Consider the following 11,879-nt stretch of genomic DNA (forward strand, 5'->3'; position numbering starts at 1 on the left):
AGCACGCTGCTCATTTACCGTCGGGTTGCAAGAACAGTGAGTGGTAGTGTGTGACAGCTGGAGAAGACATACAGCTGCTGGTTGAGAAAGTGGAGAGAAATGTACACAGCAATGTGGAGCGAGAAAGAAAGTTTCAACAAAAAAAAGCCAGAAAATAACACCTGCCTCATTTTTTATTCCCTCTGTATCCCTCCTACCTACCAGCCCTGCTCTCCTCCCTCTGTCCCCTATTTCTATCTCCCTGCGTCTCTTAATTACACCCAGTGTTTGCACTGTGGGAACACGCCTGCCGCTTATTGCCCGACTTCTTGTTCTCCTGCCCCGGTGTTAGCGGTATGCTGGTGGAGAAGAGAGACGGGTGGTGCATGTGGGCAGGTGTTGTGCGTTGCGGCAGACTCCTTCCCATTCCTATGTACAGCACACAAAACAAGGACACGCTGCGAAAGCACTTTGAAATTATGCAGAGAGGTACATTAGAAGAAGCTAGGACTAACTTTTCTCCCTCGGGCTCCCTCCATCCAGCTCCTCCTAATCCTCCTTTTTTTTCTCCGTGTCATATGCAAATATACTTTATGGAGAGGAGTCTATTGCAGTGTTTGTCCTTCAGGTAGCGCATCATCGGAGTGCATTGACTTCCAATTAGAGGCTTGTCTCTCCTTCGTTCCCCTCCTTAATACGCCTTTTTACTTCAGCATATTTGTCAGGAGAGCTTTAAAGAAGAACATGATGTAAAGAGGTAGAGAGGTTAGCCTGTGATCCGATAGCCTGGCTCCGCCCTCCTACGTACTTCAGCTCAATTTTCATTTTCCTTCAGTACGTCATCTGGGTTTGCGGTATATTCGCGGGTTTTCTCCGGCCAAATCTTTACCGGTCCAATCAGCGAACAGATGGAGTTGCTGAGAACGATGACATTGAGGACAATGATGTTGAGGTTGTGCGCTAGTTTGAGTTGTAGATCTGTAATGGCGGCGGAGAAAGATGCGAGCGAAGCCATTCGGTCCCTTGTGGCAACGCTACCAAATATCCAGAAGTTAAAGCCCGAGCAAGAACAGTCTTTGCTGAGTTTTGTTGGTGGCCATGATGTTGTGGCTCTCCTCCCCACGGGGTTCGGGAAAAGTTAAATTTTCCAGCTCGCTCCGTTAGTGGTGAAGGAGTTGGCTAAGGCGAACGCTAGCAATGCTAAGATGACATCACAACCAAACGTTAGCAATTGGTTATGGCAGATCCAGAGTGGCTCTAGGCAGATCCAATAGTTTTAAACTTCAACAAAGTACCCGCCTTCAAGGAAGTGAACACTTGTCAATGAGAGTGGCCAGACTCTCTGTACAAATGAAATGTACGAGAGTCTGGTAGGACCAGGCTAGTGATCCGAGGGACTGAGCTGTAAACCATGTGTTTCTGTTAGGGTTCGACATATACTGGTTCATCAGGGCCGATATCGATACCGATTATTTGTAGTTGATGAAACCGATAAGGGACATTTGGAACCGATATGCATTTACTGTAAAAATGAAAATATTTTAGTCAAAAGTAACATTTTGGAATGTTACAAACTCCAGCACGAAAGTTAGTTTAAATGCTTCAGGCAAGTATGTAATAAAACTAAAACATTAAACATAATACAAATTCAAAAAAAAAAAAAAATCAATAAATCAATACAAAAATAGCTTCCTGAAGTCTAAACATGCTCATAGTTTTTATGCAAGTCATAAGTAGCGCAGTTTTCAATAATTAACTTTATCTGTCAGGAAAATAAAACATCGATACAGTTAATCTGCCAATTGCCAAATATCGGCCCAGATAATCAGCCAGGCCGATAATTGGTCAATCCCTAGTTTCTGTCCTCGATTGACTCTGCAAACTCACTGACTTCCCCAACATGTTGCACTTATATTCATTCTCTTCTCAAGCTAGTTCTTCTTTCTTTTTGTAACTTTGTAAAATCTTAATTTTTAGAGAGACATTATATTAGATTCGATTAGATTAAAGTGAGAAATGTCACTGCTACAGCAGCAACTAGAAGACACTCATAGACATACAGAATATACAAGAACTAATAAATAGGATAGAATACGAGAACCACTATTCCAAAAATATACACAGGAAACGAATGTACAATTGTATATACAAGTGGCGAATAAAAATGCACAACCTACTTAAATAGTATTTATAAAAGATGTAAGCAAACCTATTTGTGCAAGTTGCACTATAGTTCAGTATTGTGATGTATATGAGTCTTATCTCAGTGTGTAAGTGTTAAAACATTTGGTTACATTTGAGATATCTACATAAGAGTGACATGAGACTGTCATGAACGTGTCATAAACATTATAAACAAGTTATAAACGTTTATGACATAACACTTCTGTCAGTAAGTGTCATTCGGTTTTTGTCATGACAAGTTATGGTTAGGGTTAGAGTTAGGGTTAGGATTCATGTGTTCATGACAGTGTCATGTCACTCTTCTGTAGATACCTTCAAGTAAAGTGTTACCAAACATTTTATTGCATGTGGTAGGAATGATTTGGGAGCCTCTGTTGGACCAGTGTGCGGTGGATTAACCACGATGGATGACGTGCACACTAATGGAAGGATGACAAGTTGATTAACTGAGACCAGGAGCAAACACGTATTCCATTGAACAAATAAATGAAAACACCTGGGAAACATCTTCATAATTAGCTAGAATGAGATAGCAAAATATGGATTCAACAAACATCTGCAACTGATCATTGCTGTGTTTTGCATCTCTATTTCACTCTAAAGAGATGTCACAATCGCTTAAATAGACGAGTGAACTCGTCTCCTGACAAAAACACTAAAAGTGGACTCCGATGCCTGCCCTTGCTGAGGAATCCAATGCAAATGTGTTCTCATACCAGTACAGCTGCATCAGTCCTAAAAGCAGACGCATGAAGATGCAGCTCTTGAACACTAGTACCCTCTATAGCTCCCCAGTGGTACTGCACCCCAGCATGGGTTTCAATAGAATATGAAAGTGCAAAGGGATGTCTTCTCTTAATGTACTATTGACTTTCCCTTCACTCAACGTGTCTGCTCAGGGGAAAAACATACAAGGCAGACGAAGACTAATAGGCAAAGGCAGAGTAGATTATCACCTTGACAGCCTGTGTAGCATTGTTTTTCATCTTTAGGCCTTTTCCATCATTTTATGTATCAAGTCATATTGGCTTTGGTGTGTGTGTGTGTGTGTGTGTGTGTGTGTGTGTGTGAGTGAGAGAGTGCGTGCGTGTTTGTTTGTTTGTGTGTGTGTTTGTGTGTGTGTGTGTGTGTGTGTGTGTGCATGCGCTGTTGCATGTGTGTGTGTGTGTGTGTGTGTGTGTGTGTGTGTGTGAGTGAGAGAGTTTGTGCATGTTTGTGTGTGTGTGTTTGTGTGTGTGTGTGTGTGTGTGTGTGTGTGTGTGCTCATGCATGTACATCTGTGTTTTCTGCATGAAAGCCTGTGCAGATGGGTGTGTGCGCATCGGCAGGTTTTGCGTAGTGTGTGTGTGTGTGTGTGTGTGTGTGTGTGTGTGTGTGTGTGTGTGTGTGTGTGTGTGTGTGTGTGTGTGTGTTTTTTTCACTCTGTTGGAGAAGCTCAGCTGCAGTGCATTGCTGTGCCGGGTGCCATGCTGGCTCTAATCAAACATCCTCATCAGTCCATTGGCTTAATTAGATGTGTCTGTTTCCTTGACGGCAGAAATGAACGAGGCAGAAAAGAGGAGTTAAATAGAGAAAAAGATGTGTTTTTTTAAAGAGCAGGAGTGAATCAAAGTTGTCTTTAAGCCAACAGGGGTTTTGGCTTTAAAAATTCTGAAAAGTGCGCAAATGAGAAAAGGGGTTACTGACTGCAGTAAACAAGGGAAATCAAGATACAAAGAAAGTGTGTATAAGTGTGTGTGCGCTGACAGGGTGAGGGCCTGGGGATTGGAGGGGGGGGTTGGAACGCTGCAGGCATCCCTGCTCCATCTGGTATGAGCTGTATTGTAAGTGACCTCAGAGTTCCTTGCACAAGCACATAGAGTATATTGGCATTTTTCCATTACATGGTACCTGCTTGACTCGCCTCGACTCTACTCGCCTCGACTCGACACACTGTGCGTCCGTTTTCCATTGCAGATTTAAGTACCGCCTCAGCGTGGCTGGTCGTCTTGCCGCTCGACGCACACACCAGCACACAAACATCAGACCACTTGAGCTTGTTTTATAGTTCTGTGGAGGCTCCACGCAGAGCTTTCGCCGTAGCCTATGTAATATGTGGCCTGATGTATACATTTGTCAGCTGGTGTGTGCGTCGAGCCAGCATGTGTGTGTGTACGTAGGATGCAGCGAAAGCTCTGCCTGGAGCCTCCGCAGAACTGAAACAAGCGGCGCCGTAGTAAACTGCCGTGACCTAACGCGACACACACACAGAACGTCGAAGGTGTGTGTTGTTGCCAGAAGACACATTTTATTTCAGAAGAAGCTGGAGGCAGCAAAAAAACAAACAGCTGGCTAAACGGTTTAAAAATAGCGGGTTTGTTCAGGACACCCCCGTCTGTTGCTTTCACGTCACCTTTTCGGCTCGCCTCAGCTCGCTTGGAACCTCGACTGGGGAGGTACTAAAAAAAGTACCTGTTAGCAGGTACCAGGTACTTTTTTTCGTAATGGAAAACCAAAAAAGGCGAGTAGAGTCGAGGCGAGTCGAGCAGGTACCATGTAATGGAAAAGCGCCATATCAGAGATGGGGACTCGAGTTTGAGCCTCGGGCTCGAGATGCACTTAAGTCGTACACACAGTGACTTGAGACTTGACTCGAGACCAAACTTCATACAAGGCCCAAACCAAAGAAGCACCGAATGCAAAATATGTGAACTATAGCTCAAAGACTTGAGACTTGACTCGGACTCTAGCTCAGAGACTTGTGAGCATCTATGACACGTACACATCCAGGCAGTGCACAAACATTTACATGTCCGATTATCTGCTGTGTTTCAGTGTGATCAGCAGAGCCCCGGGGCTGAAGCTGGTGGTGGAGACTCTGATGTCGTCACTGAAGCCCATCGGCAACATCGTGGTCATCTGCTGCGCCTTCTTCATTATCTTTGGCATCCTGGGAGTACAGGTGAGAGGGGAGGGTGAGGAGAGAGGGGAGGATACGGGCAGAAACAATGAGGAAACAAAAAGCCGGTAAAACCACTGTAATTTCAGCTGGATTTGTAGGTCTATATTTTGGTGGGTAGTTTAATTTATAATAAAACATAAATGTGTTTTGTGTGCAACAATCTAACTACTAGTACTAGTAACTAAAGATGTCAGATGACATCTTTAGATTAAAAAGTACAATATTTCTCTCAGAAATGTGGTGGAGTAGAAGTAGAAAGTGGCATGAAAAGAAAACACTCAAGTAAATTACAGAATCATTGAGTTTGATGAATGAGTTTTCTGTCGAGGTTCACTGTAAAATAAAAGGGCAAGTCTGTGTTTTTTCTTCGCAGCTCTTCAAGGGGAAGTTCTTCGTTTGCGTAGGAGACGATGTAAAGAACATTACCAACAAGTCAAGCTGTTTGCAGGCAAACAACAAATGGGTCAGACACAAGTACAACTTTGACAACCTGGGACAGGTGAGGCCTCAGGAAGGTCCCAATTTCTAATCAATAAATGCACAAAAAAATCTTTGTTGAGCTGCTTTAAAGCTATGGTGCATAGTTTTTGCCGCCTCCGTGAGGAATTGTAAGTAATGATAAGAAAACTGTCGGCACGTCCACATGATACAAGCCTTCCGTGATAGCGCACCACCGCCACCCCCCCTCCCCCCCCCACACCCCCTCCTCCATGCAGTTGCTAGTAGCCAAGGAGGACACGGAGGATTAAAAAAAACTTAATGGACTCTTCAGAAGAGGTCATTATCTTCATTCGAGTTTCTGCGCGGGAAAGTCCCCGGACGACACAATCTTCTGAACATAGCCATACTGAGAAATACAGAGAGAGTTGTGTAGAGCTGATAGTCTTGATTAGCTTCGTAGCAACTCATTTGGCAATGGCTTGAATGTAACGGACATTCATTAATATCAAAAAGTTACGCACTAAAGCTTTAACATGACATTTTTCCGGGCCTTTTAGTGTCAAATGTATTTCTATATCACCCCTTTTTCCCCTTCTCTGTCTCAGGCCTTGATGTCTCTGTTTGTTCTGGCGTCCAAAGACGGCTGGGTGGATATTATGTATGACGGACTAGATGCTGTAGGAGTCGATCAACAGGTAAATATATTCATACCCTCACACGGAAACACACATGTAAAAATATATCATCAAAGATATGATATACACTGAACAAAATTATAAACACAACACTTTTGTCTTTGCCCCCATTTTTCACGCACATTTTAGAGTGACCTTTTATTGTGGCCAGCCTAAGGCACACCTGTGCAATAATCATGCTGTCTAATCAGCATCTTGAGATGCCACACCTGTGAGGTGGATGGATTGTCTCGGCAAAAGAGAAGTGCTCACTAACACAGATTTAGACAGATTTGTGAACAATATTTGAGAGAAATAAACCTTTTGTGTACATAGAAAAAGTCTTAGATCTTTGAGTTCAGTTCATGAAAAATGGGGGCAAAAACAAAAGTGTTGCGTTTATATTTTTGTTCAGTATAATTCCCTCGAAGCACAGGCAGACACAAGTGGCTTTCTTGCTACTGGTTTATCTGAAGCATATTATAGTGGGGGGTCTGGGTGTCCTCCCCCAGGGAAGTTTTGAGCATCAACGACTTAATTTCCTGTATTGTATATTAGGGGTGTAAGAAGAAATCGATACACTTGAGTATCACGATATTTTATTTTGCAATGCTGTATCGATTTTCAAAAAGGCAATATCAATTTTATTTAAATTTTTTTACGTTCAAAAATAAAGACAGTGGTTCACGTTTATGTTGTGTTTAAACCCCCTACCGCTAGATGGCTATGCTGAGACGCATCACTAATGTCCTCGCCTAACAGTGCCTAGCAGTGCCTGACTTTTTGCTAAAAGCTAACAATGTAGCTGTGGCTGAACTTTGGTCTACTTTAGCATATAAAAATGAGCTCACTAAGAACCTGTGAACCACAATCCCAAACTGGCAGTTTAATTTTCTTTGTACTGAATTGTTTACCTAAAGTAAACTTCTTTGACTTTTATGAACATCATTTCTTTTTTTAAATATTAGTTTTTCTAAAATTATACTTTGTGCCTTACGCATAGTATCGAAATATATTGCAATATATTGAATCGTGAACCATGTATCATCAAGTCAAGTAATTTTATTTGTATAGCACATTTAAACAACAGTTGACCCAAAGTGCTTTACAGGTAGAGCAGGGAAGGCAGAAACAGTATGCCTTAAAGATACATAATCAAGCGTGCAAAGTTCCATGAATATAGTTAGGCAAAGGTAAAGTCAAATAACGTAACATAGAATAAAATATTGGAAGAAAATTTGCAAATACAAAAAGATAAGAAAAAGTTGAATTCAGTTCATAAAAAGTATTTTTTTGCATGTCATTGTGCATTTTTAAGTGGGTATATGGAAATCCTGGCGCTTTCTTAGTGGGTATACTGCATATACCTGCGTATCACGTAGACTACACCACTGCACATTAATACCAAAATGCAACTTAAATACATTTTCAATTATGACACTGGCTGTAAACAAATTATACATGATGTCATAATGTAATTGCAACAAATCTTTTTTGGGCCATCCACTAAAAAATATTTAGCAGTCACTTATAGGTTAGAAAGCAAAGAAAGGCTTCTGCTTTAAATGTCTACAGAATCCTCTGTACCCTGTGTGTGTTTTCAGCCGATAATGAACTACAACCCGTGGATGCTGCTCTACTTCATCTCCTTCCTGCTGATCGTGGCCTTCTTTGTGCTCAACATGTTCGTGGGCGTCGTGGTGGAGAACTTCCACAAGTGCAGGCGCCACCAGGAGGCCGAGGAGGCCAAGATCAGGGAGGAGAAGAGACTGAAACGCATGGAGAAAAAGAGACGGAGTAAGGAGAAGGAGCTGGCTGGTCGGTAGTCTTTCCACATCTTTCTGAGTCCTGCTTGATTTGAGCTTGAGCCTTTTTTATTTTTTGTTCTTTTTTTTTTGGCTTTTTGATTTGGTTTGGCCGAATCCGGAAGAACGCAATTAGTGAGCTAGTACCAACTACAGTTGCTACTCTGCGGTAGATCCTTCCCTTTTCCGTTTTCCTTGTAGGTCCTCAGGCTAGTTTTTGTTACAGTCCGATGGTCGCCTATTCTGGCTCGGCAGACTCTGACACGGACTGTGGAGGCTCTTCTTCAACTCCAGCATCGATTTGATCCAGTTGGACGTTAAGAAAAGCTTCCATTATCGGCCGGTTTGCAGAGCTAGGACAGCTGACCGTTGGTGTTAGCCCCTTACCTTCCCTCCTCCCTTACCTTACCTTGCCTGGTCTACCGTAGACGCCGTGCTTGGGATGGCCCCCTTTGGAGCATGCCCAGCGAGTGCTGACAGACGGGGCTTGCATGGTGGCGGCTATACAGAGCTAGAGGGAGGGGGGAGTCGTTGATCATTTAATCGTCCTAGACGAAAAGCGAAGACGGCCCCCCTCCCTTCCCCTCTTCTGCATGTGGTTTAGTACAGCCGCAGGGGCAGGGATAGGCTCAAATCTGAAAGAAAATGAAGAGTTGTCCCTTAGTTTTCCTTGTAGCTAAGACCTGAGATCACTTTGGGTGCGATCTGTAGGAGTTAGCGCTAAATCCTTGCCCGGTCCCCCTCCCCTCCGGCTGTATAGGAGTTGGTGACAAACTGCTTGGTTTGATTTTTTCTTTTTTATATATATATATATATTCTTTCCACTGCCTCCTACATGCAAAACATTAGACTTTTTGTGAATGTAGTGCCTATACTTACAGTATTTTACCCACTTAATGTAAAGGCACTTTCATCATTAAATTTCTGCAAGAAGCAGTGGACATTTTTGGTTTTACTAAAGCTGAAAAAAAAAAAATCCCTTTGTTTCCGTCTATATGACATGGTCATTTTATTTCGACGATAGGAATGTTTCCCTCCGACTCTTGAGAAATACAGATGGAAATTGATCTTCCTTTTTTCAGGAGGCGTCTTGCCAAGGGTGTCCGACCAATCGAGAAACTCTCCCAGATCCTTGCACAGTCTAACACACGTACACTTTATAACACGATAGGCTCTTTTTCATGAAAGCACACAAAACCTTTCATATTTTTAAGTTTGTTTCCCTGTTTTTGCTTTATCCCGTTTCTTAAAAGCCGTTTTCTTTTTTTTCCTGGCTCGGTATTTTTTTGGTCAGGAAACCTTTTTTTCTTTTTTTATACACAGGAAAAATGGCTAGATGTTGGTTTATTAGCAAAATAGCAACGCAGAAAGGCAAGGTTGCTTATAGAAAGAGACAGCTTACTGGTGCTGCTCGAAAGTATATGTCTGCTTTGGTTTGAGAGTCAACGGCCTCCTGATTGTTACAAAACGACAAAAGAACTGGACTCAGAATTACTGGAAAGACAAAACAAACAAAAAAATGTAGGAACATGAACCAGCTTTATCTTCCATCGCTTCCTTCTGGCCTTACTCCATCCCTCTTTCCCTCTTTCTCTCTCTTTGACTCTCTCCTGTTTAAAACTCTTATTCCTCCTACCTTCCTTCCTTTCTGTCTTCTGCTTCTCCCTGACTAACACAGTCTCATTCCTCTAGATTTATTGGTTCCGGGGGTGAGTTGGGCCCTCTCTGAAGGCACATTAAAAGGTACAGAGTTTCCAGCATGTTCTGTGTGTCCCTTCAAACCCACCACCACCGACCACGACCACCCTACCATGGTGGCTAAGGTTCTAAGTTCAGTGATCACGGGAGGTAGGGCTCCATCCCGCGTCCCCGCCCCCCTGCCTCCCTCCCATCAGCTCTCAATATGCTGGACATGCTGTTACCTGTTTTCTCTGTCGTGGCTTTGTCTTTCACAGCTCCTCCACACCGTCTGCGATTCCATCCACAGTCCAAACACCGCTCGCTGCACCACCACCACATCAGAAGAAGACTATTATCTAGTTAGGTTGGCAGGGACACGATGAGAAAGGGATGTGGTGTGACAGGGAAAGGCTACTGGGGTGCAGAAAATATTGGGCTTGTTTATAGGTAAAGGATTCCAGAGCGTAGTTTTTTGATTCACAAACCAAGGGCACTGTAGTTACATCATTCTTTCAGGACACATTAAAAGAAGAATTACTGTTTATAACATCTTTGGCCTTATTTTCATTGTGATAGACGTCTTTTTCTGTTGGTGAAAATATTGTGCACAGAAAAGTAATTGTTGAGATCTAGGAAGTGTGAAAAGGCGATTATAAGTAAAGGATGAGGAAAGGAAGGAGTAAAAGGCCCTACACACTGCCGGCGAAGCGCGGCAAAGTGTAGATTCGTGCCTGATCGCACACCTGGCTGTTCATACCAGACGTGCATTTCTCCACAACGGGCACAAAGCGATCCTTCTCCTCTCCTCTCTACAGAACATCTGTGTGTGTGTGTGTGTGTGTGTGTGTGTGTGTGTGTGTGTGTGTGGGCGTGCGTGCGTGTGTGTCACTCTGTCTGCCCATCTGTCCGTCTCTCTCTCCGTGTGCCTGATCTCCTGTCTCACTCCAGACACAGCTGAGGAGTCAAGACAGCCCAAATCACCATGAAACTAGGTGTTTTATTTTGAAATTAGTATTATTTTGTAAAATATCCGGCTGCACTGTGGCCTTCCTGTATGTGATTACCTACCTGGCTTGACACATTCACTCGCGGTAGAAATAGAGGAGACGCCGAAACGATTGCGGGCGGGCTGACACATTGAATAACATGGCGCTTCGTGGTCATTCACGGCGCTTCCGCATGCAGTGTGTTTTTGGCTTAAGGCTGATGAGTAAGGTTGATTCAAGTCCCTTATCACAATACTTAGTCATGATAGTCATGATATGTTATTATTGCGATTTTATATATATTGCAGTATTCTGCGATATATTGAAATTTGTTACCTTTTTTCCAACTTTCCAATTTTTCCAATCTAAAAAGATACATGTTTGTTCATCTCACTTAAGTTGTATTGCTGCAAAACAGGATTGTCGATCAGGCAAATAGACCAACACATATAAAATAAAAGATTGAGATTTGGCGTGGGTGTATCAATACAGTATTGCCAAGGTCAATCATCATACTATGCTGTATCGATTTTTTTCTCCCCCCATCCCTATGATGAGCATGGCTCTCCCGCGGTAGCCAGGTTGCCCTGGCAAGTGAGCTAAACATGGATCTAACTAATGCTCTGTTTGCACTGTTGTCGCTATTAGAGCTGTTAGCACTACGCGTTTCCTCCACCCTCTCTCTCCCTTTGTCATCCGCTGATCAGCAGTATGAGCCAGATTTTATTGATTTAAAAATGGTCCTCCAGAGTCTACTTTGCAACGGTCTTTTATACAGAAATAACAGACCGTAGAATGGCGTGATTGACCAATCAAAATCAAGTATTCAACAAGGCCGTGTAATAACAACGCATAACGCCCAGTCGATTGGCTGATAACATTCGAAGCGGGTGGTTTATAACCAAAGTAGAATTTTTGACTAGATGATGGAGCTAGATAAAAAGGTCAAGGTACTTTATTGTCACATACATGTAGCGAAATTCATTCTCTGCATTTAACCCATCCCTCATGGAAGCAGTGGGCAGCCATTTATAGCGCCCGGGAACCAACTCCAGATCTGAGCCAGTGCCTTGATCAAGGGCACTGACTGGAGAACCTAGTACAAACCGGAGCACCCAGAGGACACTCACGCAAACATGGGGAGAACATAGAAATCCCACACAGAAAGGCCCAGAATTACCTGGATTTG

The 11,879-nt window shown here is 43.0% G+C and overlaps 1 protein-coding gene across 12 annotated transcripts in view; it reads left to right on the forward strand.

The window, feature by feature from the left end:
- The window catches only part of cacna1g (calcium channel, voltage-dependent, T type, alpha 1G subunit), a 231,939-nt gene that overhangs the window by 160,878 nt on the left and 59,182 nt on the right, over positions 1-11,879 (forward strand). For 10 of the 12 annotated variants that reach the window (XM_031312182.2, XM_031312188.2, XM_031312189.2 and 7 more), the window contains 4 exons: positions 4,978-5,104; positions 5,478-5,603; positions 6,151-6,240; positions 7,824-8,037. In XM_031312182.2, the coding sequence (XP_031168042.1) occupies positions 4,978-5,104; positions 5,478-5,603; positions 6,151-6,240; positions 7,824-8,037 (557 nt within the window). The remainder of the gene's footprint in view (positions 1-4,977; positions 5,105-5,477; positions 5,604-6,150; positions 6,241-7,823; positions 8,038-11,879) is intronic. The other 2 variants (XM_031312185.2, XM_031312186.2) reach the window with 1 other exon arrangement.

This window comes from Sander lucioperca, chromosome 22 (assembly GCF_008315115.2).
Source record: "Sander lucioperca isolate FBNREF2018 chromosome 22, SLUC_FBN_1.2, whole genome shotgun sequence".
In the NCBI taxonomy this organism is placed as follows: domain Eukaryota; kingdom Metazoa; phylum Chordata; class Actinopteri; order Perciformes; family Percidae; genus Sander; species Sander lucioperca.